Below are 27,302 nucleotides of genomic sequence, written 5' to 3' on the forward strand. Positions count from 1 at the left end.
AGGTCACCTTTTATTCTATTCCACTTATGAGTTCACTTGAATTTTAATAGTTAAATTAACAACCTGGATTTCCATCACATGGATATCCTATTGATCTGATTAAGTCAAATAAATTAAGGGCATATTGTTGACTTTTTAATTTTATCATATTAATACAACATAAAGCCCTTTTGGTGAGAGTGACAGTTCAGATAAGGATAGATCCTTGTGCTAATCAAAGATAGCCATTTTCTAACTAATCTTGTTTTTACTTTCACAAATACAGAAGAACTAAAAGTGAAAAGTGTGGTAAATTATCACATTCTAATAAGAGCCAGAGCACTTTTTATATTAGTAATGGGGTGAAATCATACAGAAAACCCCATTCCATCAACAAGTTCTTCATTTACCTCCAAGTCTCTCTCTCTCTCTCTCTCTCTCTCTCTCTCTCTCTCTCTCTCACTATGTATTAAAATAGCATAGCTGCCCATCTCACAAGTGTGACCCTGGGCGCCTCACAACAATTAAAACAACGATTAAAAATTCAATAAAACATAATCACAGTCAGCCAGTGAATATAAATCATACCACCTTTAATACAGCCATTGCCAAAGCTTACCACCTACTGCCGGAACCCCAGGCACAGCCAAGTGTTCAGGCCCTTCCTAAAGGCAGAAGGGTAGGTGCCAATCTAAGTTATATGACAATAGCCACCAGCTATCACAGGGAGAATCTCCATTCCTTTATTTGAAAATGCCAAGCAATCCATTAGGGGAGATATATTAAATTGATGTTTCAGGTGCTCTACTTCTAAATGAAGTGGAAATAAGTTGGCCTTCCTGATGCATTATTGCAAAGAAAACATTCTGAGGACTGGTTCAAGGAGGCAAAATGATGACATTGGTTTCTCAAAAATATTAAGCCCTCTCTGAAAGGGCATCTTTGAACATTTGGTTTTTCATTTGAGGTGAGATAGCAAGGACAATGTAGGCCTCCTCTCCTTATGTTACCAATGTTTTCCTCCTTTCTGCTCCATGTGTAGAGGATGTCTCTCAAAAGAGAAAGCTGCTTCAATCAACAAAATTTCCCCCATCTGATTTAGAACAAGAATCCATATCTATTTCATTTCTACTTAAAAATGCTATCTAAAAGCATGAAATAATTCTCAAAGCATTGAGCCATGATAATGAGACTAGCTACAGGTAAGAAAAAACTTGTAGAAGGCAACACAAATCATGCTTTGACTACTGCTCAGCAGGATTCTATAAAATACGAATAGCCGAGGATTCAACTCACACAGGACATCATTGTTATGAGTTCTGCTGAATTATGAACTTTCTGTGTATTAAATGGATGTTACGTTCATTTATTAAAATACATCCAACCTTTCAGTGAAGGGTTAATTTAGGGCAGACACCTATATGTTGAAAAATAATAATGAAATAATTGAAATAATAATGCTGCCAATAAATGTAATACAGATGAATGAGAGCATACAGAAATATTGTTACATCTACTTTTATCTACAGAATATAAACAATTCTTACATGTATACAAACACAAGAACAGAAGTTCATATACAAGGATAAGCCTTCATAGCACAATCTCAAATCTAGCCAATAGCAAATCCAAACCTTAACTTTATAACTTCTATTTAGAATAGTCCTGCACATCAGTGACTATACTGAATAGGTCTGGGTTTCTACTGCTGGATATATTGGATAGGGTTCTTCTTAAGCATTGGTGAGTCTTGTTTTTATTCATTTTCAGACTAATCTGGTATAACTAAAACATTCAAATTACTTTATAATTTGGAGGTATTTCATGCCCCTAAATGCTACCAGTAGGAAATACAGGAGGAAAATAGAAAAACTAGGGAAAAAAGAAAAGAGATTTACATGGTATACAAAATTGAATTAAAATATCCAGTTAACATTAGAGCATATGCATATTAAAGTTTCTTAGATTAATTTGAGATTTCAAAACCATTAATATCTCTATTGTTGCATATCAATTGTCTTCTTTAAATTTGTCACCCGTTTAATAATGATTTGTTTGGGTTTTGAATTGTATTTCAATAAACACTTGTCAATAAGACTCAACAAATATTCTGAGTTTTGTGTTATACATTTTTCAATTTTATTCACTCACTCCTCTATTGCAGGAAAAAGAAAAGCAGAAGCCAATACAGCTTAACTTCTCCATCATTTCTGGAGCCAATTCAGCCCTTAGTTTCTTTATAGGCTAGGAATTAGGCTGGATGAAAGCGGTTGTGCCATTTCTCACTTGTCCCTCCCTTTGAACAGCTGCACTCTGCATCTCACTTGCATTCTCATACAGATGTATAGCATGGGGGAAAATACCACAGTTCTTTGGTTCCTGGCCTAGTGTCAGGTAGGTGATTTAGTTTGCTATTCTGTTATGTTTTTCCTATAATGCTGCTTTATGAGTTTATACTGTTTTTCTATTTGTTTTATACTGCATTTTTTCTATTCAGGTTCTTTCTGTTTCAGCCTCATTTACAGTATACTCTCCATCCTAATACCCTACAATGAAGGATAGGTTAAAAATACCTTAAGTAACTAATTCACCAAATAAATACATGCCACAATGTGTATATTAGTCACTGGAGTCACAGTAGGTTGCTGATGACAGTGCATTTCAGCAAGCACTTAAATGAATTTTATTTTAGAACTACTATTTGCAGCTTGTCCTAGTCATTTACTTTCTTGTAGCTCTGGGCTAGCAGGGAACTTTCCCTCCAAGGGGAGAATTGGGTTGGTGGCTATTGTATGTAGCCCTTTCACCATCTTTCCCTTAATAACTGTTTGGGACATAAGACTTCGGATATCTGAGCAATTTAATATTGGTTTGCAGGCACTTTGGTCAGCATCATGCCGCTTTTCTCAAGCTACAATCCAGGAATTGCTCCATAATCATTACAATCAAAACTCCATTAAGGTTGAGGATGGCTGTCTAAAGAGAGCCATAAGAGTCTCATACACACTCAAAGTAAGACAATCAAAAGTGAAACAGAGACCTACAGAGATAAATAGGGAGCACACACATGATGTTTTCCAACTTTTAAATGGTGTTTCCTCACATAACAAGACCTGCCCATATCTTCACCCTGGGTCTGGCTCAGACTGAACAAGAAACTTTGTAAGCTGTGGCTCCAGTCAGTTTGGATTTCCTCTTCCCACATAATGTCCATACAACTCCCAGTTCAGTAACTGGGAAGCAGTGGTGTATTACATGATAGGATAAACTTGTGCTATTTATTTATTTATTCAAATTTATATATGCTGCCCATCTCACCATACAAGTGACACTAGGCAGCATTACAGATAAAAACTATAAAATCATAAAAAATGTATAAACTAAAAACTTATAATTCAGAGAGAGGGCAGACTGTAAGGGTCAAAATGGGATGGGATATAAAAGCTATCAACTGTTTTTGTCTGGAAAACTAAAAGAATCTCATTTCAACAGATGTAATTCAGTTGGGCCTAATTTTACCTCAAATAATCCCTTGCCCCTGCCCCCAGGTAGCTCTGATTACCCTCATTCTGATTTGGCATGTGACTTCAAATTGTAGTCAGATGTGATTGGTTGCATAATTATGTATGTGCTCAGGTTGCCTATGCGACTTTAAGTGGCTCGGGTTTTCTCAGGGGAGACGTGAGTGCTGTTCAAGTTACTGAGCTGTGAAAAACATAGTAGCTAATTTTTCAGAAACGGTACAAAGAAAAGATAAGCAAAGGGATGGCAAGAAAAATATTCTTCCTTGAACTGTAATCAATAGAAAAATAGTGCAATTCTACTAATAATACTAGTCAAAAACTGCCTGCAGGTCTCAAGTTATGAAGAGTATCGTTTTTTTGTTAGTGGCATCCAAAATTACACCCATTCTAAATTTTAGCATTTGTATAAAATGCTTCAACATCTTTATTGTGCTTTTACTCAGAACAGCCTTAAGAAGTAAGCTTGTTCTGTTAATCCTATTTCACAGATGAGGAACTGTATATGAGAAATAGGGAAAAGTGACTTGCATCACCTGCTGAAAAATTCATCTTTCATTTTGAAAATAGAAGTACGTTCCAGCTCTTACTATTAAGATGCTAGGTTTAACATTTATGAACAATTCCTGGTTGAAGTCTCAGAAGCCAGGACTGCCAGAGAGCAAGATCTCTGTTTTAAAATCTAATACAGTGTAAGCTACTTTGTAGAGATTCAGTTACTAACCAAAATATGAACACAGGAGAATGTTGTTAGTCAGCATTCCTTCCTTTAGTTTCTCTGCATCCAGAGATCAAGTCACATTACTTTGCCAGTACAGCAGTCTGGACATTGTGAAACCAAACACATCAAACCTCAACACTACAGCATTGCAATTAGCTTAGAAATTCTTGCGATAAGAATAATGCAAGAGCTTTCAGAGACAAGCCATATGGGAATTTTGTGGTTCAAAACCAGTTCTTGTTTTTATAGACTTTCTTCAATTCTATCCATCGGAAATGATTCCATTTGAATTCCATTTGCCTTACAGGTAATGAGTAGTGATATGCCCCAGCTCTTGCTAGTTTCATGCTACGCTGGGTTATTAATGGAAAGCATTAAACAATGACTTTTATTTCTCCTCACTTCTGAGTAAAATGTGGGGCCAGATGAAAAGCAGCTGCTGTTCTGGTGTTCACCAAAAACAAAAGCAAGTGAATGTTAGCGACGTATCTGAATGCAATGGAATTAATTCCAACTGGAATGCTGGGACTGATGTGGCAAATAAGCCCATTAAAAGAAAATAAGCCTTTCGATTTTGTACACATTTTATTTCTACCTTTGATTTAGAAAGAAGGATGCTGATATTGCACTGGGTAGTCAGCTGGTTTTGCTCCATGGGAATCCAACTATATCTACCCAATATATTGGCAAGCACAAAGCTGGAGACTTTTGCAGTAGAGACCTAAACTAAAATGGACTGGGGGAAGATTCCTTTCAGGAGCTGTTTGGTCAATCAGCAGAATTTTTCTTTGCAATCCCACTACCTTGCATTTCTAAAGGACTGATGGCTACGCTGCGTTGACTATGAACCCTTATATGTTTATAAAAAGAAGACCATTTGTCCAATCTATCTGAAAGCTGCCTTATCTGCTCTTTTCAGAGGATAGTGGACTGTCTCAAAATGAGATGAAATGGAAAACATCAACATTTCAAACCGAAACTGGAGTCACAAGTAAGACTCCACTGAAAGTAATGGGAAACGGATTTGTTGCTAGACCATATTAAAATGAGGCATTCTGCACTCCTTGTAAACCAGTGTTCCTCAACCTTGGCAACTTTATGATGGGTGGACTTCAATTTCCAGAATTCCCCAGCCAGCATGGGAGTTGAAGTCCACCCATCATAAAGTTGCCAAGGTTGAGGAACACTGTTGTAAACTGTCCTGTCACAACATGCTGAACCATCATCTGAGGGGAAATATAATTCTGAAAGGTATCTCTTCAAAGTTCTATGGTATACGAAAAGTATAGTTTTCAAATCTCTGAAAGTTGGTGAGGTGTTGGTGGATGTTTTGGGTTGTCTGCTGGGTTTGCCATCTTATTCCTTTTCTCAGTTTCTAGTTTTGGTTTTTGTGGTCCATTGATTCTTATTATATTGCTTTTTTTACCTTGCTTAATGTATTGTGATCTGCCCAGAGCTGGATGGCATCAAATAGACAGACAGACAGACAGATAGTTAAATGGCATCTAGGCTATTATGATGTAATATTTGTATCCTGCTTACCTAGAAATATGAATAAACAAATGAATAACATTTAGCAGATAATGTAAACTTGACATAGCCACTAGGTGTACAGTGGGCTAGCTAACTAATTTAAATGTCATTATTCTTGCAGCCATTTCAATTTAAGCTGGAGGAAGAAGTACAGAGAGCCTGGCTGCACTGAGTACATCGCAGATAGGATTGGACCTCACAGAAAGTCAGCTAACACAACAAATTGGATATTCCTTGATTGAAGAAGAAATCATTTCTAGGGGTTTGGAAGAAAGTAACAATGTTGGAAAAATAAATTGGTGTGGGAGTTAATTATTTGTAAAGAAAATTATTTGGGGCAAGGAACGGGAAAGGGAAATTAATTCTATGGCATGATGAATTTAAGGCAATCTGTATCTATAGAAAGGGAAAATATTTTCAGTTCATGTGGGTCAGGGGAATTGCAATATAACTTTGTTGTTGTTCTGTACAGCAAAATAGAAATAGAAAATAGTGATCAGGAATCAGATGTCCATTAGTCCAACGTTTAATTTGGGAATTGGTATTTATATATCCATTCCCTGATTGTATTACCACTCCCTGCCAACATGAACTGAAAATATAGTGAGCAGAGGTTGCCAGACCTATCTTCCATCCATTCATCTTTTCTTTCCTCTTGAGAGAAAAACAAGTGAGGAACTACTAGAGGGGAAAAGATTAAGAAATCTTCCACCATATGTCAGTTTTCTACTTCAGACTCCAGAGTTCATGGCTGCTTTTATAAACAAACAAACAAATAAATAAATAGTTCAAGAAAACCTGCATATGATTGAATGTCACCTTTAGTATGGCCATAGTTTTGCTACCCAGCTATGAGTATGGGTAGTTTACTGACTGAAGAATTAAGTTCAGCAAGTTTGCAAGGCTCTCCATATTTCTTCCTCCTCCACTTTTGGTTTCATAAACATAGAGCACCCAGGGTGTAAGATCATGACAGTGGAGGACAAAGTAGCCATCTAGGGCACGGCAGACCCAGGCAGCACAGAAATGTTGGATCAATGAGAGATTATGCAGTAATAAGCAGCATACTGAAAGTTTGGAATAAATACAGGAAAATAAATAGTCCAGATCTGTCCCTTCTTGTTTCATGATGAGGAAAATATCTGCTCAATGGAGAGAAAATAATTCATACAGATTGCAAGATTTGATTATTAATAAGACAAAGATAAAATCTATGATACTTTTTCTTCATAATGGTCTAAACCACCTGGTTTCAATACCTTTCAGTACCTTCACATAAATAGTATGGTGTCAAAAGAACTGCAGAAACAAGGGGGAATATTTAGAGACTTGACTGAATTTGAAAATCTTTCATGAAACTCAGAGCACTTGCTGGGTATTATCTACAAAATATTGGTGAAATATGATTCAGAAACTGAATAAATTAAAGATTGAATGGGTGCAGAATCTGGATCAGTGTTGGATCTCATGCTGGCTGGGGAATTCTGGGAGTTGAAGTCCACATGTCTTAAAGTTACCAAGTTTGAGAAACACTGATCTAGATATAGTAATAGATATGCAACAATTTCAGTGGAAGAAGAACCTTACATTTACATCAAATAGCATCCTTCGAGAAAACTGGTAGATGATATTCTATCATGGGTATATTACTCAATAAATACTTATTTATTTAGTTAGAATATTTAGCAAGTCTGTATAAGTTGGCAAACTATCTCTGTGGACTTACTCAAGCCAAACTGTGGAGGGCATGTTGATGTAGTGCCCTCAGCAGTTTTACAGGACCATTTGTCTGAATGTCTTTGTTCCTGTGATTCTGGAGAGGTGGAATCAGTTGGCCATGACCTAATATACTACCAATATTATAGGGATTCAGATTTATGTTATGTGAATTCTTGTATGTTATCCAGTCTTATCCAGGCAGATCTCCTTCCTTTGATGTTTCTTTGCTAGTAGCTGATATAGACCATGAAGTAACACTTCAGGTTGCAAAATTTTGCTATCTTGCTTGCTGACAACATAATAAGATGTTAGAGTTTTAATTTGTACTAATTGTGTTTATTGTTTATTGGGATATATTATTTATGTTTTGAATTTTATACTGAATTGTATTGTTTTTGGCAGATTTTTGATCGTAACATATTAAAACTGACTGGTTACATTTATATCCTGCACTCTTTTCCTTGTTTTTAATTATTTGATTGAGAATATAGAATTTGCAGCCTCCCTGGTTTCTAGAAGTACTGTTCTCCACTCTAATCAACCTAAATAACATAACAAAACTTAAGTTCTGAACCCAAACACTTATATCTACCTTAATGGGTAGCACAAATGGTTCCTTTAGTGTTCTGAATGCCCCTCATAGCTTAGAAATAATCAGGCAACTTTGTTGTATTCTTAATGAATGTTGGCTTCAGAGCAGCCATGTGAGAAGTTCACAAATGTGAATGTGTAAAACATGTAATCCAGATTTTAAAAAAATATATTCAAAAACCAGCAGTACAGCCTGGCTTAAAACACGACTGTACTAATAATGAAATGCTTGTGCTCTGTCTCTATTACAGCTGCTTATTCTGTGTTAGAATATAATCTGGAATAATTACAATTCCCTAGTTCTATAACAGTATTTATTTCCACTTGTCTAAGCAATCAAGACCAGAGGAGTACTGAAGGGTTTAGTTTCTGTCAGATCATGAATCAGTGGAGAATTATAAATTTGTTTAAAAGATTATACAAATAAAGAAGTAGAGGCTTTTGAAAGCATCCTGAAAAAGATCTGTGATCCTGTGATCAAAAAACCTCTTATTCTGTTCAAGTGTATGGTGCCTAATGAAACTGAAAGCACAAAGAAGCTTCTAAGAAAATATCTGACATCAATTTGAACAAGGCTGATTTGGTCTGATTTGGAAGCTGAACAGGGTCAGGCCTGTTTAGTACAATTCTATGAAAAAGTATGAACTTTTTCATGTTTCTCTTTGCCGTGTTTATTTTTGCCACTGAATGTTCATGTCAGGTCCTGGTGAGCTATAAAGGGAGCTTGAGTGAATGAGGAGCACCAAAGTTTGGTGCTTCTTTAATTTATTTAATAAACAAATGAAAATGGAATTGCCCCCTTAGATTCAGTAATTGGATGCATCACTGCAGCTGCAATAACTGCAACCAATTATTGATTATCGGTCTCACCCATCACTGTGTAGGAATTTTGGCTCATATTTCCATGGTTTCAACTCAGTAAGATTTGAGGTTTTTCTAGCATGAACGACTTGTTTCAAGTCCTGCCACAACATTTCTATGGAGTTTAGGTCTAGACTTTCATTTGCTTATTCAAAATGATTGAATTGCTCTTTTTTATCCTTTGTCTTTTACACTTTCTTGTATATTTGGGATCGCTATCTTACTGGATGACCTACTTGTACTTCAGCTTCAATACAGCAAAGCATCTCTAAGCTACGACATAAGCCCCTCTATGCTTGACAATTAGTATAAGGTTCTTATTATGGAATGCAGCTTTTGGTTTCCACCAGATGTAAGATCCATGTAACCTGAAAAGCTCCACTTCTGACTTATTTGTCCATAAGACATTATTCCAGAAGTCTGGAACATCACCCAGGTGCTTTCTGGCAAACTTGAGATGGGCACCAATGTACTTCTTATTGAGTGATGGCTTCTGCTTTGCCTTTCTTCCATGAATCCTACTTTTTTACCCATGACTTTTCTGATAGTGGAGTGATGAAAATTAACTTTAGCCAAAGCAAGAGAGGCCTGGAAATGGTTGTGATGTTCATTGCAACTTCTTGGATAATTTTATGTTGCTCTCTTGGAGTGATTTTGACAGGATAATCAATCTTGGGGAGATTTGCAATTTTCCCAAACCTCCATTTCAAGGCTATGTCTCAAACAGTGGACTGGTGGAAAAACTTCAGAAATGGTTTTATAACTTTTTTCCAGAATTATAGCCAGCAGTGACTTCAGGTCTTCAGAAATTTATTTTGAGGAGGCATGATACATTTCTTGTACCTTTATGGTGAGAACTTCACTGTGATAAGAGAACCAATACTTATGAAATTTATATAGGGCAGAGCTGGCCCAAATCAACCTTATTGCTTAATGAAGTATTCCTACGATTGGTCCTAGTTTAACTGAACTAACTGCACTGTATAACTGTATAAATTCTAATAACACTCAATGGCAAATATATGCAAAATTTCAGAAAATCCAAAAAGAGGTGAATTCTTTTTCACAGAACTTGTATTTGGATGGATATCTATAAGAAATCCCCAGGATGCAGATTAGATAGGGAAGTTTTTTTTTTTTAAAGTCCAAAAATAAGGCAATGGCAAATGATTTCTCTATCATTGCAAGAAACCTGCATGGATATCCTGTGAAATCACCCCAAGTTGAGCTTATTCAGGGGGAAAAAAACACATTATTTTATGTGTGTATGATCCATACTGATAACTTTATAGTCTGTATCCCCATGTTGAGAGTCCATGAGGATTGAGGCAGTTAAAAATTGCCTAAAAAATATAGATAGATGTATGCACCAATGCAGGTGTAGTTAGGTGGAGGAGGTGTTATCAGAATAATATCTACATCCTGAGAACAGGCCTACATGGTTTGCTCTCAGAACCTCATTACTCCATCCCAGTTTTAGAAATCCTGGTTTTATCTGACTCCAGTCAAATTTCTTTGCCTTCCACCAGCTCCTCTCAGAGTCCAACTTTAAAACTGTAAAACTGGCTCAGCTTTATTTTTATTTTTTATTAATTGGAGATTGACATTCCCAGTACTCAGAAGGCCATTGCAATAGAAAACAATGGAAACAATCACAATTAACAAAACAGTTCCATTATAATGTTATATTCTTTGCCCATTCAAGGCAATAATTATAATAACAATAATAACAGCAATAACCACCAAATTAGTAGCTCTCTTTCAATGTGTAATCTTGGCTTCTTAGTTTTGTTTTCAGTTGTTTAAAGAAAAAGAGAGAACACAGCAGTTTTACTGTAAGACTTCTCAATTTTATTTCTACATGCATCTTTTGTACCATTCTTGATAAAATAGTTTTGTTGATTGCTTCCCAAATTCCATGATTCCTTCAAAAGACTTATTTTGAATGCTGCAGATTGTTTTATTTATCCTTAGAGTTCTCCATAGATCATATTAAGTTTCTATTATAAGAAAAAGATGAATATGGCATCTGAAAAAAGCATTTATATGATAATCACAAACAAAGATGAGTAAGTGTGCATTTGACCACACAAATAGTTAGAAGGAGAGCAGTAAAATCATGTACAGAATGTGAGAGTCAGGATAGAGCCTCACAAGTAAAGCATGTGAGCATGGATTGGGTTTAGGGGAAAATTGTTACCTTGGCAACACATAAATGATACTAGACAAATGCTGAATTTAAAAAGGCTACTGAAAAACAGAACATAACTAAATGAAATGAAGCCACTACATCTTACTATGGAGAGCAAAGACAACAAAGAACAGCAAAAGGAGACAAATGTTGATAGTTTTATATTGTACATTAACTTCATATCCAGCAACAGAATCTTTTTTGTATTAGCCCACTCTATGCTATTTCAAGAGTCAAGAAGATGAAATATATTTTCTGCATAGTATCTCAAGAGGCACGGTATCCTTATAATATATGCATTATTTTTAACATGAATTAAGGAGTTGGCTGAGATGCAAATAATAAATGAATTATTTGCAACAGGGGCATAACTACCCATGGGTTTCCTATGTTTTTAGGTTAATATTGGAGAAGACAATTAGGAATATAGAAATATTCCTGAGACAAATAGATCCCTCTGTGACTTCTAACTAATCCTTCCTTGTATAGGGAAATTGCTAATTATAATTTACTTATTTTTATTTATTAGATTTCTATCCCACCTTTGTTCGATTCTCACTTGAGGCACAAATGACCAGGCTCAAATTGTCATATTCTAGACATATTATGTGAACACCTGCTCTCTCGAGAAGCCTATAATGCTGAGAAAGGTGAAAGGAAAGAGAAAAAGAGCAGCAAGGTAAATGGACCCAATTACAGCGGCATTTGGTGCACCACTGGAGACCTGAAGGGCCAGGTTGGAGACAGGTCATCCTGGAGAAGGTCTATCTATTTGGTCACTAAGAGTTAGCACCAACATGATGGCACATAATCAGTTTGTTCAATTAGTTCAAGTTGGTGGACAGAGCGCTCTCTCCTCTGATTTTTCCTCATAACAACCTTGTGAGGGTGTAGAGAAAGTGGCTGGCATGGTGTAATCCAATGAACTTCACTGGTTGAGGGTAGACTTTGTCCTAGTGCTATATCACCCTTGTTGATTGCTGTTATCAGTGAGAGATGGAAGCAGAAAGTTACCTGATTGGTTGGGAAAGTCTCATGTTTGAATTATGTATCAAATCTTGCAGGAAATTCATACGTGAGTAAGAGAGAAAATATGAAGGAGAGGGGAGGGAGAAATGCAAATTTGGGGGAAACAAAGTGGAGCATAAAAAGACCAAAACAGCCATGAATCCACTGAAAGTGAAATCCCATGGGGTGCAGAACCAGTAAGTCCGTATTAGACTTCATGACAGGCAAGGCAACGCATCTTGATTCTCCAAATACTTAATCTAGTATTCAGGAATTTGCTGCAGGAGAAGCTCACAGATGCAAGACAACTAGATAAGTTGTTTTATTGCAGACAAAATAGAAGCTATACGATATGCGTCTCCTACAAATCACAGAAAAGTACATATCCATTCTTATCTATCTATCTATCTATCTATCTATCTATCTATCTATCTATCTATCTATCTATCTATCTATGCCAGTTTAAATTCTAGGCCTTTTTATTTCATCTTTTTGAGTCAATGGAAATTATATACAGTTCTTTCTAGCATGAGAACTGTTAGTTCCCACTTCTTCAGCTTTAGTCTTTACAAACTGGTGGTTTGAAAGATACTTCTTCCCAACCATTTCTGCTCAGCTGTTAAATTTACAAATAAAACAAACATTAAAGCCTTAGATATCCACATTTTCTCACTGAAAGAACATTAAACACAATGAAGCTGTCCCTAGAATACTGAACTACTTTAAAAAATAAAGAATAATAACAGTGGCATTGAAAATTTCAGCCAAGCTTCCCCCCTTCTCAGCCACTTGGGGAGGGGGGATAAAAATGTCCTGAAGATGGGAGAGCAGGAGAACTTCATCAGACTTTTCAGAAGTTGGTTAGGATTTGATTTTCATTTAATGTTGGTGTTTTGTGGAAGACTTTTGTATCTTGAGCAAGGTACAGAATTTACTGTTTTGGATTCCCAGGGTTAATATAATTTTTCTGTAGTGAAAGGTCTGGTACCTTTTATCATGTAGACCTAGCAACATTTAGTGTGAGAACTGCTTAGATCTGCCTAGCTTATTATTTTTTTAAGATAGCAATATTTTATGATTAGCAATTAAGAGCATGTGCCTTTATTTTATAAAACAGCATATATTTGTGCTGCTTTGAGCATTGACAGACTGACTGTGTGACAGGACATGTATCTTGGGGGATGTCTGGTGACATATTGAATGGGGTTCCCAGTAGCTGAAGGCTTTTAAGCCTCTTGTATTCTTTCTGTGATCAAAATAATATCTACTTCACTTCTGCTACAGTGTGTCTATGATTTCAGTCCAATTTAAAAACCTGTGCAAGGCAGAAGAATACTTATCTTTTCTAAGACAGTCCAGAGGTGCACCATATGCTAGAAAGATACTAAGCCTATCTCCTGAAGTGACTGCCTAAATTAAGGTTTGGGTCAAGGAAGCCATTTTGAACTGACTCATCATGAAACCAGTCACTGGCTCAGAAAGAAACTCTTTGCATTCATCATCAGCAGGAAGCAAGAACAAGTAGAGAATGAGCTATGGGCAAGTGTGTCTGATACTCCTCTCCAGCAAATAGGAAGGAAAAGGAATTGTCCCCAGAACAATGGCAGTGGAGTCATGTCATTTTCTGTCCATGACTGTATTCGTCCTATTAAATATCAGACAACCAAGCCCAAGTGGATGAAATTTGCTTTTTTAAAAAAACCATCCTGCTTTTAAATAAAAAGCTTAAATCTGAATTTAAATGAGAAAAGCTTGGCCTTTAATTGCTAACCTACTATCAGCAGTTTCAGCCCAAATGCAACAGTCATTCAAGAATTCCAAATGTTGAGTTAAAAAACATAAAGAATGAAGAAGAAGTGTGATATCTCCTACCTGTCAGAAACATCAGGGAGAGGTCTGATGATCTTTTGCCATGCTCCCAATCCTTTCTGGTCACCCAAGTGCCAGAGCTTTCTGCTCTGTTCTTTTCCAGTCTTGTTCTCAACAAGGACAAGGGAGACCTCTCCAAGCAAAGTGCCTTGGAGGAGCCATGATATCTGAAGCTAAGAGAGAAAAATTTACACAAAATCAATTAAAACAGTGCTAAGGATGAGCAACCATCTGAATTATGTCAAATCCATTATGTTCACCATTCACTTGAAGCATGTACTATGAAGAAATGCTGGAAATACCTGTCCAGTGACTCGCTCCAATCTGTGCTCATTCTTTTTCCCCAAAGTAATCTAAAGTTGAGTTGGCAGATACCAGAGAAGAGTTTTGCATTTCCTGGAGTATAAATGCCACTTCCTTTTCTGATATACCTTATCAGAATCACAGAAGAACAGTAGCAGATCAAAAGCAGTGGACCCATCCTCCCACACTTCTATGGATGTCCAAAAATACAGAAGCCCGGCATACCTCTTTGACCAATTGTATCGTTACCAGGAACTCTGATATACAACATAGTGAAAGAACTAACAAAAAAGCTTGGATAGCTCACAGAGGGGGGTGAATATTCTATCAACTCCCCACTACAGTGCCTCCAGAAAATCAAGACCTAAAAATAGATGATGATGAAATTATGGCCTCATCTGATGTCACAGCACTCTTTACATCCATAGAACCAGAACTAGTGAAAGAATCCAAGGCAGTAGTACTACACGACACACCCGACAACCAAATATACTAAGATTGAAATATCCAGAATCACGGACCTCATCAAACTCTGCCTCACTACCTATTTTCGGTGTAATGGACAAATATACCAACAAATCAGAGGAACACCATGGTATCACCACTCTCAGGACTCATAGCAGAGGTTGTAATGCAGCATCTAGAAACTATAGCAGTTCCATGCATGCAACCAAACGTATGGATCCGATATGTAGATGACACCTTTATCATAATAAAACAGGAACAACTAGAGAAGACACATGAAACAATCAACAACATCTTCAAAGGAATAACATTTAAAAGGGAAGAAGAAAACAACAACATACTATCCTTCCTGGATAGCCACATCAGCATAGGAAATGATGGCAAATTAGAAACACAAGTCTATCGAAAAACAACCCACACTAACCAAGTGCCCCATTACTAAAACAATAACCCCACCTCCCACAAGAGGAGCTGTGTAAGAATGCTATTCAGATGAGCACAAACGCACTTCAGCAACCCAGAACAGCAGAAAAAGGAAACAGACCACCTATACAACATCTTCCAACAAAATGGATACCCATGCAACTTTATCAAAAAGTGCCTGATCACTCAACACACTATAGCACAACCAACACAAGCTATGAAAAGAATAACATTGCTATACATCAGAAACATCTCAGAAGCAACCAACAGACTATGACAACCACGTGGCATCACTGTAGCACACGAACAAACTAAAGCCCTCCAAAACAACTTAAGTAAACCAAAAGACCCAGTAGCCCAAGAATAAAAAACAGGAGCCATCTACAGCATACAGTGCCATGTAGGACAGACAGGCAGAAGACCAGTAGAGCATATCCATGAACACCAACTAGCAGTCAGAAGACATGACTTATTCCTGTAAGCTGCCTGGAGTCACAGTGAGTGAGTTGGGCAGCCATATAAATTGCGATGATGATGATGATGATGATGATGATGATGATGATGAAGAAGAAAACTCCTTAATCTCACAACACATGGACAGACTTAACCATAGTTTCAACTGAGAAACTGTCAGCATCTTAGACCAAGCTAAATGCAAAAACATGAGGAAATTCCTGGAAGTTTGGTATTTAGACAAGTCAGCCATCAACAGACACATAGAGATAAACAACATCTACACACTATTCAAAAGAGACAATAAAAAGGAAACAAAAAGACCACAATGCCTCCTCACCAGCAATCAATACCCAGATAAGCAGGGATTAACACCAAGATTAACACCAGACAAATAAGCAGTAAACAACAGCCTAATTGAGGAACTACCAAGGAAAAAACAACACCTCCACCAACACTGACAGGACAAGTATATAAACAAGAGCAAATCCCACTCCCTTTTAGTACTGAAGATGTTACCTAGCTAGGTAACAAAATGTCTGTACAAAAACAGCCAAGCTCAGAGAACCCCAAGGACTCCACAGTTCAATCCCAAGCTACATATATTCTCTTCTATTGATATACCTTATTTCACCCCACAGAGGAGTTGTGGTGCAAAGCAATGGATGGGAATTGCTACTCTGGTAATTATTTCAGAGATGGCTTGCACTGGTTTCAATACTTCCTCAGCCACACCAAGCTAAAGTTATAAAGCTTTAGCCTTGAGTTCCATTCTTATTCCTTCTGTATGCCATATTGCAGAAAATAAGCATCAGCAACACACTTTGTAGCTTCTATATAATCTGGCTGGCCTGGAAATCAAAGTCCTGTATTTCTTTCTAGACAGTGTAAGAGTTTGCTGGTCTCATTCCAACCTGCCTTAGGGCCCCCTTCCCTATTTACTAAGAATATTTCGATAGCAAGCTTCATAGAGATTTCCAACGTTAATCCACTAAGAAAAAAACAACTCATCACCAACAAAAAGCAACAACAGAGTGCAGCAGCACAACTCAAAGCAAAACAGAAAAGGTGGAACAGAACAAATACTGAAAGAAAAAGATATTCAGTCAAGAAGAAAGGCTTGGCTGAATATTCACTGTAAAAGAAATTTGCTGATGTTGGCCTTATTAGACCAAGCTCTTCCCTAGCCTAGCCTCCCTATGAGATGGAACAAAGTCTCAGCAAAAGATCTGCTAGAAGGGGGCATGTTGATTAGGAGGAGACTTCCCTAAGACAAGCCACTTACATATTTACTGGCAAGACTGAATACTTTAACTTGACCTGAGAAATAAATGGTTGTTTAGTGTAGATGCTTCTAAACCGGTGATGGATTAGAACAGGTAATCCACCACATCCTGCATTAGCTGAATTTTCTTTACTGTCTTCAGAGACTACCTGTGAGACTGCATTATAATAGACTAGTGTAGAAGATCAACTGACCAGGACTGTTGACAAATGTTAAAAAAATAACTTACAGCCATCCTCCAAGAATCTAGGGACAGGGCTGGGTCCAGGTGCATCCCTAAAAGCTGGTTCTTCTAGAGGGGTGGACTGGATCTTGAATAAATACATCTCTAAACACTACAATTAGTTCCATTTGATTTAGATTGATCTTAAAGCACATTCAGCTTCCATCAGTCTTAGATAAGTATTCCAACTTCATACTTTGATTTGGTAAAAAGGGAAAAAAAGCAATACTTGTTGTCATTTGCACAGCAATAATGCAAAACTGTTTCCTTAACAGCCTTTTCCATTCATTTCATACAGACGTTAAGCAGCAGGGGAGGAAATACGGAACTCTAAATGTTGCCACTTACAGAATAGGGTTGTTGTTTTCTCCTTCATATTATCTTTCTGGGTGAGCTGTTAATTTATGTCATTCTAGCATTTCTAACCCAGCAATGATGCTCATGTCTATTGCTGAAACTGTACTTGATAAAACTCTTATACTAATATTGCTTTCATATAGTCCACCTCTAATTTTCCTTTTTTAAAAAATATAAATTTTATTAAATTTTTTGAAAAGAAGATAAAAACTAACAAAAACTAATATAAAGGAAAGAAAGGAAAGAAAGGAAAAGAGAAAGACAGAAGAAAGACAAAAATGCAAAAAGAAAAGATGAAAAGAAATATAAAGAAAAAGCTTCTGATTTTCTTTGCAGCAAATACAAGCATGATTACAAAACTATCTCCTACTCTATGATTACAAAACAGAAGCAGTCCATCTCTAATTTTCCATTATACATATTAGTTTTTGGACAGGCTTTGTTTCTTCCTGATACCAGATATTGCATCCAAGGCCTCTGTGAAATCTCTGTCATCAAATACAGGCCCTTACTACACTAGAAGAATTCTCAGCTCAGCTTAGCATTTAAATGTGCCTCTTTTTCTAAAATGTACATTAATATTCATATGATTTTAAATAGCAAAACCCTTCTCTCTGGATATGGTTTAACAACTACATGTTAAAATACACAGAGGTTTTTTTCTTTTTCTTTTTCTATAATGAATTATTTTATATTCAGGTAGGGGCAGAGAGAAGTACAAAGAATGCAGTAAGAAGGTATTGCCAGCAATTATATAGTTATCTGTCTTGATATTCCTTACAAAAATTGGTTTTATCTTTTTCCCTGAAGGTTATTATAAACTTTTCAATTATGCTCCAGTGGTATTTGGATTTCTATTAATTAAAATACCATACCCCAAAATGGTCTGACTGATCTTGCTTAGGTTTAGAGTAATCAAATCCTTCTGTGATCCTTTTATTCCTATATATAAAATCCCTTCCTAATGCTGTTATTTGCCATTTAAAATTGGCTTCCTCTCATTGTTGGGAATGAAATAAAACTTGCAATTTTGTTAAGTCTCAATAAAGTGCAGTGTGAATGTTGCCTGTGCTAATGTGAATAGGAAAAAAATGGCTAACCCATTTCTACTAAAGACAAGCAATTTACAAAATTAAAATTCTGAAAACCTAGTTTAGTGCAATCATTCTCAGAACAAAAACATTAGAATACAGAGAGAATAAATTATTGACATTATGTCTAATAATAATAATTTTTCTAATGCCATATATATGAACTGACCCATGTGGAGTTGGACGAGGATCTTGAAGATAATCTAATCTTTTATTACTCCAATAATTATCCTAAATCATCTAAATCCTTGCCCGGTGCAGGAAGACTTATCTCCTGTATGAAGTTTATTTTTAATTCTTTCTTTACTTTTAATGGTTTCACAAGCAAGCATTGTCCATTAGAACAGGGATGAGGAATATATAATTCTCCCAGTGTGGATAAATTACAATTTGCAACACTTGATATGTACTGGCTGGGATTGCTAAGCATTGTAATACAGCAGTATCTGAAAGGTCACACATGTCCCACCTCTGCATTAGAAGATAAGCTGTTTTTGCCTATGATACTTCATTTCCACTGAAGCCTTCCGTGAGGTGCTGTTTCACTTTTTCTGGCATTATAGCTAAATTACTGAGCAGGGCAGAGAGCTCCATCGTAGAAGTGGATTACTCCCCCAGCTAAGAATGCTCATTAAAATATTAAACATTAGAAATGAAACATGGCAAATCACATTAACATGCACAGCTTGCAGAAGGAGCCTGCTGCTGAAATAACAAACCCATCTCCCCATATATTCATTTAGCCAGGGTTAGGGATCTTCTGCACAACCTACTAATTGCAGGCAGGCAACACTTCATTGGTCACCTCAAGAGGGTTTGAATGGATGATGCCACCCTCAGCTCTCCTCTATCCTGTTGAGGAGGCAGCCTGCAATCATGCTGTCATGCTCTGCTTCTAAAATGGTCTTTTCTGACCTGCACCAGCATGAGTCCAGGAATGTGTTTTCTCTGCTGTTCTCTAAATCAATCTAGGCAATGTCTGAACTCTTTGTTACTCTACTCTATGTTACTTTATGTTACAGACCACTGGCCTTGATGTGTCCTGATCTGACCTTGAGAAGAAGTCCATGCGGCATGCTGGAGCAAGATAGGACCATGAAGAGCTTCACACAAGCTCCTTGATTCAACACACGTGTTAATGTCTGAAGGCTGAGATAACATTTCTTGGGTGCTTTCCTTCCTTAAGCCATGCAAAACCTGAAAGGAACAAACCTCTGGCTTACAGTCTAGTACTTTTCTTCCTCTTGAGCAATTCCTTCCATATTGTTTGCAATGATGGCCTGAGACAAAAATGTGGGTCCTTGGCATGGAGCAGGTGAGCTCCTTGGGAGAGAAACAGTTGAAGGCTCAAAGAATATTAATTGTTTTGATCTCTCTGTACAGGTCTCTTACTCGGAAGCTTCTGATCCAGTATGTTTTGGTTGTAACCCACTCACAATACTGAAGAATGGGACAGTTTCCTGCACCACTGCCTCTAGGGTTGCTGGGCTGCCCAATCTTGCAGGCAATCCTTCATTTGAGTTGGAGTCAGGTCTGGGGGTGCTGCTCAGAGTGAGGATCCAGACAACTATGCCCTCAAGTATACTGGAGTCACAACTGATACAGGGAGTGACAGAGATTCCTGTCTGAAAATCCTGAAGCAGCATTCTCTCCTCAACTTATTATCAAAAAGACTAGATGGAAAGCTAAAGCCTTTGGTAAATTGGAAAGGATGCTTTAGTTGCACACGTCAGCTGCTTGGATGAAATAAATTATTGGCATCATATATGGGAGCTCAACATATTTGCAAAAAGCAATATACCAGACTGTAATGAACTGGCTCAGATTGAATCAGCTGGCATGCTTCCTGAATGAATGCCTTTCACTTTTATTTCTCAGCTCCTGAGTTCTGCAGTAGGACATTCTGAGGCTTTTACACCTGCTGAACTGAACAAGGACAGGCAGTGATCTGTCTGCCCTGAATCATGATGCTCCAATAGGACTGCTATTCCTTTTGCTTATGAAATCATCAGTGATAGAAGGTGGCACTCTTTGTATGATGAAGACTTAAAGAGACTTGTGCTGTGTTTTAAAATAACTGACTCTTAAAGCCATTATTTTTGGCTTTTCTCTTTATCACAAAACTGCCCCCTTGCCAGAAATTTTCATACAGTTAGCCAAAAGCCAGAAATACTATTAAGAATGTAATTAGCCATCCTGAGCAGACACTGACTCATCAGTGCCTTGACAGCTTAACTGATTCACTAAATAGGAAACTGTACAATGAATTAGGAGAAGAATCCATTGTTTGGGTCCAGGGTTAAAATAAATCACACTGAAGCATAACTGCAACAGCGTAATACTTACACTGAAGCCCTTGGCATTTAACCAGAAACAAATTGCTCCCTAACATTACTATTATAAGCTATGAAATCAGATAGATTCTGGATTGTACAACATCCTTAGCAATTGTACAGTATAGCTAAGAAGTTAATTTCTACATAATATAGAAATCATTAGCCAGAAAATGCCATACAAGTGGTTGGCTTGTTAGAAAAGTCCAAACTAGGGCATCTTATATCTTTGGGATATCTTTGCATCTCCTATATTTGTGAACCTACTATTCTACCCTACCCTTACTGAGAATGGTCCCATGACAACGTTTCTGAAACTCTGGATCATAGTAAGAGCTCAATGTTTTACTTAGGCAGGAAATAAGTAAATAAGTAAATGTCCTATCTTCTTTCCTTAGAAGACAGGAAATTAAGAATAAGCTTGGATGGATGCATTGCAATTCTATCTATCAAGCACTATTGGCAAAAGTAATCCCAGAGGAAGAAAATACGCAATACTCCATACAATTTGTAAGATTAGAGTTGCCACTTGAATGGCATTGAGACTCTCCAGAGTTCACTTTTACACCTGCTATGCTTGATTTAAAAACAGCACCCTGTGTGCTTCATATGAGAAAGAGCAATGGTTTTTTCCTCTCTCCTCTAGCAGAGCTAAAACCATACATAAAAATGTAGACTATGGTTGTTGGTTCATAATTAATATTCTATCATGCTGGAGGCTGAAGCCTCCTCCATTATCTGTTGAGGAAGAGATTAGTGACCAAAGTAGTCTAAACGTTTCCTTCTAACAATAATATCCTGATTCAATAATGACAATTCCATGTTCATAAAACTTGGGGTGGGGGGCGGGACCTTAATCATATGATAGATATATGGAAGGTGAAACAGGACCTGCAACAGAATATACTTGACACTGACCTAACACAAATTTAGATCACTCTATTTCCCATGGGACAAGAAGATCAGAACATGTTTTATGGGAAGAAGGATGAATACATCATTAGAAGCACATATTTTACTGTCACTTTTCAATGGGAACAATTTTTGCCTGATGTAGTCTCTCAAAACAAGATATGTGAAGATTTGACATGCAGGAAACTGCTTCTCTGATATATTCATACCTTTGTTCAAATTAGGATGGAACTCTTTTGAGCATTTTACTTCTGGAAAGGACTGGTAATATCACGAGAACAATATTTTAACGTTTTGGTTTTGGCCATGGCTTTTATATTGAGCAAAGTGAATCATAAAAATGTAACCACTTCCAGCCTTTCAGTGAAATGATATGAATCTGCCTACGATAGAATACAAATGTGGCACATGTCCAAAGTAAAAGATAGTGTGTTTCTAGTGCCTGCTAACAAATACATGCACACACAGCCTATGCCACTTATGCGGGCGTCAGCAAAAGAACAGGATAAAGGGGGCTTCATTCTACCCCATTAAGACCTGCTTTTGCCCATTAAATCCTGTGACATTTGTGCCACAGGGTGGCAACCGGCTGATACCAAGAGCTGCTGTTTTATTCCATGCTTGCTGGCTTTTGCATTGCCTCAAGTTCCTATCTCATCTCATGCTTTTTCACATGAAGCCACCAAAAACAGATTGGAGCTGAAGGCATGGGATAAGGTGCCATCAGTAGATGGAAAACACGCTACGCCATGTTTCATTTTCTCCACCTTTAACAAGGTTCTCAAGGTACTTTTCAGATGGATGAAAGGAAACAAGTTGCACATAAGAGGAGTGATCAGGAGGCCTGATGACATGGATGGAAAAGTGAGATTGTTGTTGAACGAGACTGCGTCTCTCCACGCAGAAAATATGTACTGTTTGATGCTATCAATGGTGCCATCTATGATCACTTCACAGACATCAGTTGTCAAAGGTGCTTTTATTAATAACGCTCATATCCAGAGAGGGGAGACCTTAGACCAGTTATTGTGATTCTAATCCTTTCATGGAGCTGCCTGTTAAAGATGTTTTGGAAGCTCTAACTGGTTCAGGATTCAGTTCCTAGATGTTTGCAAGAACTAGGCAATCAGAGCATGAAACTGGGTACATGTGTTCATCTGCAATGCTCCAGATGGCTTAGAATAAAATAATTGAGCTAGATATGAATGTGTTATGCATTAAAACAGCTGTAAGCTTGAGGGTAAGATTTATTAGGTAGGTGGGCAAAAAGGAAGGATCTTTTCTATGGTAGTCCACCTTTATAGATCCTACCATACATACATACATACATACATACATACATACATATATATATATATATATATATGGCTTTCTGACTGCCTCTTTTTAAGTTGGCCTTAAAGACTTAAGATTTCCAGTCTCTTTTTATACAGGAGTATGCAAAATATTTCAAGCTAGGAAAAATCTAGTTTAAAACAGGTTGTTCCAACCTTACTGGATTGTTCTGACCATTCCATAAGTGCTTTGAATTCAAAATGAAGTCATTTCAAGCTCAGAACACTTCCATAATGAGAGTAGTATCAGAACACTCCTGGAAAGATTGGGACAGCTGTCTAGAATTCAAAACAGAGAGCTCTAAATTCACAATGGTTTTGAGCTTGAAATATTTCAAATTTGAAACATTTCTTACTAAGTTTTAAACAAATGGATGCCTATTTATTGCAACGTTCATTATTGCTGTCACTTTTTGCTGCCGTTTTAGTTAAATGCATTTCATATTTCAATGTTTTCAAGTGTTCATCTTATAAACAACTTGGAGGAATCTTTGCTTGAAAGACAGCCTAAAAAGCAAATGCCAAAGAGTACATTAAAAAAAACCCAACAGCCTGTGGGAGATATGGTGCTAACCTCCCAACATACTGTATGTAGTAGAAGTAGAGCTCCACAGAAACTTGGATCAGATACAGGACAAATTAGAAATACCTGCTCCACCTCAAATCAGTCTCCCCTTTAGCAGTTTCATTCTGTGTGGGTGTGGGCTTTATGCTGAGCTCTAGAAAGCAGTAAGAGAAAATAATGTTTTTGTGTCATGGTACCCACTTTCAATGTACCTCCTGATTGCTCAGTGGTAGAACATGTACTTTGGATATGAAAAGTCCCATGGTAAATTACCAGCATATTCAATCAGAATATTTAAATAGCAGATGACTGTAGAAAGCTCCTGCCTGAGATTCTAGACAGATATTGCCAATCAGAGTGGACTATAGTGAGCTATATGAACAGAGTTTCCCCTGGCAAAAGGTTACTTCCTTTGTGTCCTATGCTATGGATGGAAGTGTCAGATCTCATTTTATGCTATCATCCATTATTATGACCTAGGACAAAGTTCCTCTTCCTATTTCAGATATGTTGATTTGTTAGGATCCAAATATTAAGCAAATGTTATCTGCAGAAACTTCTGATTAGCATGTTTATCTTATCTCACTTTATGGGGCTGTCCAATTTGGAATGAGTACTTAAATATGGTCCCACCATATACTCTTGGAAACACATAGAGACCCACTTTCCTGCAGCTCAAAGAGAGCCATAGATGTTTTTGTAGATACAGAGTAAGGACCTAAGTCTTTCCTGTTCATTTTCTCACAAGAAGGGTACATAGGATTACCAGTAAGAGATGTGTGTGTGTGTGTGTGTGTGTGTGTGTATCTTAATGAGATACCAGGTTCAGTTCTAGTGGAAAATTCCAGTTGCTCAAAAACATGTCCTGATTTTGAAAAGCTCATTTGAACAGTGATAAAAAAAAGCCTGTGTGCAGGAGAAATAGAAAACAACATGAATTTAAGGCAGACTGAGAAAAGGGAATGATAGAGAAGGAATCCTGGAGAAGCAAAATTATAATTTCACAGTCACATTTTGTAAGTATTACTCCGTTATAAGCATGATCACTTGTGCCCATCCTCAGGAATAATTAGAGGGCAAAGACTTGATTCTGTCCTGGCAATAGGCTCAGTAGTGCTGTTGAATTATTCCAATCACATTGGCTGCTGAAATAAAAAGGTATTTGAAGCTGCAAGCAAGGACCTGTTCAGAATGGAGAGTGTTGCACAATCTCTCTCTCTCTCTCTCTCTCTCACACACACACACACACACACAGCCAGTCTGCTGCAATGCTGGATCTGTATGGGCACATTTTCAGAAGCATCATGGAAAGTTAGAGAGGTGAGGCAATAGTAGATGTCACTGATCTCCTTCCTTCCCTGATCTGATTTTAAATGAAAATTTAATTATTCACCTTGTTTATGGACAAAGGAAAAATATGTCTTGGGAAATGATCCACCTAGCTTTTGCCAGCAGACAAATTATGAGAAAAAGTCACATTTGCTGGGGTGTGACAAAATGACGTTTTTAGATATTTAGAACCTGCATGTGCTGTTGACTGGGGGAAAGGAAAAGGGAGACACTTTAAAAGGAAAAGGATAAAGGCAAGACGCAGCAGGGGAACAAACTGAGTATCTGAGTCAACATGTCAATTGGATGGAGGTAGCAAGTGTCTCATTATCTGAAAGAAGCTGTCCACTGGGCACAAATACAATCAGACAATAAAGCAAAAAGTTTTATAATCTGAGAAAATCACTGCAGCTGAGAATGAAAAGGGAAACTAAAGACGTAACTTACTATTGCTGGTTTGGCCATAAAGCAAAAATGCAGATTCTGTGTGTGTAAATTCTAATTCAGAAGTATATACATGGGATATAAGAATGACGTAGACGTTATCTCTGCAGTCTAGGTTTCACAAAACTAGACTGTTTGGAACCCATGCTGCACTATGGAGTTACAAAAGCACAATCCAGGATGTGTCTGTATATTCGAATATTTCCTTTGTCATGATCTCTCTGGTATCTTAGTAGTAAAGTGGTTCTCAACTTTAATAGCATATATCTCTTAGCTGTATTGTATTCCTGCCACTGCTAAACAGCGTAAATTATTTATATCAGCAATGGTATAAATAAAGGGCAAATATGACAGTTCTTCCTCCTTTCTTAGTTGAGTGAATCTGTCCATTTGCAAGAATAAAAACACTAATTCCAAGGCAGGAATGATCCTGGCAACCAAAGCTTTGACTATCTAATTTAGTGAGCTCTTAACCCTGAGCAAATTTAAAATAAACATTTGCTGTGGCAGATGTTAGCTTAGAGGTTTCTCATTTCAAACTCAGTTTGGTGCTTGCACATGGCTTCTATTTCCCTATTCAAACCAAGTACTTTATGACCAGCAACATTCCTACCACTGCAATGGGCATTCTCTTCAATTAGACTTTAATTTTTAATATTGAGATGATGGTGAAAATAAAGTGCCAGGGATCAATCAGTGTTCACCCTGAATAAGAGCATAAGAAGATCCCTGCTGGATCAAGCCAAAGATCCCTCTAGTCCAGTGTTTCTCAACCTTGCTCCCCAGCATGCTGCCTGGGGAATTCTGGGAATTAAAGTCCACACATCTTAAAGTTGCTTTGGTTGATATACATTGCTCAAGTCTAAAATTCTATGCCATACAATAGTCAACAGAGGCATTCAGGAAACTCAAGCCATGGACAGGTGGGCAATAGCTGTCTGCTGATGTTGGTCCCTAGCACATCATACCTAAGGAATAGAGCTTGTTGTTAGGAACTACTACAGCAATTAAGTTCAGGTATTAGTGATAGCCCCTTCCTCCATCAATTTGTCTAGTCCCATTTTAAGATGACCATCTAAACTGGTGGCAGTCATTACACTGGATGGCAGTGATAAATGCTATGAGTTATACTGTTTGTTTGTTTTTAATCACTAACTCATATGGCAATGACATATACCCATGCACATGTATGAATGAACACTTATGGGTATATGAGTACCCTGACTGAACCACGATTCCACTTTTTGCATCTTCTTTTTTTTTTAAACTTATCTAAACATACTTGCCTCACAGGGAGAATTTTTCATTGGAGCTGGAAATACAGCACTAGTCACCATAACTGTCTCTGCAATGGGTGTCTCACTGGTGTTAAGCAAAAGTGCACATTCTGCAGAGAAAAAGAGAGGAAAGATACATTTATTATTATAGTGAAATTAGTCAAAGTTAATGTTCAGGAGCATTTGTGCAGCAACTCAATCTGCTGGGGTCTCTGTGATGCAAGGGCTGTGGGATAACCTTCATGTGAAACTGCACATACAAATCATAGGTGGTCTCATATTATACAGAGATTTTTCAATATTCTTTGGATGTACTCATGGAATTTCATTTATTTTCCAGGCTCTCTTAGGGGATCATGTGCAAAAGCCCTGACTGTTTTCATCACATATAATGTACATCCTTGGGTTGGGATTTGTTTTGTTCATGCAATTTCTATCAAAAGGCATCTACTTTTTTTTTAACGATTCTGAGTTAAAGCTTTCTACTAAAAATGAGGAACAAATGCTATCTCACC

The 27,302-nt window shown here is 37.3% G+C and overlaps 1 protein-coding gene across 1 annotated transcript in view; it reads right to left on the reverse strand.

Annotated features, from left to right (window-relative positions):
• Positions 1-27,302, reverse strand: part of ALK (ALK receptor tyrosine kinase) — a 632,586-nt gene that overhangs the window by 86,614 nt on the left and 518,670 nt on the right. The window contains exons 8-9 of the mRNA XM_088145791.1: positions 26,797-26,897; positions 13,997-14,166 (exon numbers count right to left, since the gene is read on the reverse strand). Coding sequence (XP_088001917.1) covers positions 13,997-14,166; positions 26,797-26,897 — 271 coding nt within the window. The remainder of the gene's footprint in view (positions 1-13,996; positions 14,167-26,796; positions 26,898-27,302) is intronic.

The sequence above is a fragment of the Python bivittatus genome, unplaced genomic scaffold (genome assembly GCF_059951505.1).
Source record: "Python bivittatus isolate LINGU-HERP-01145 unplaced genomic scaffold, Pbiv_v1 ctg000020_np1212, whole genome shotgun sequence".
NCBI lineage: Eukaryota > Metazoa > Chordata > Lepidosauria > Squamata > Pythonidae > Python > Python bivittatus.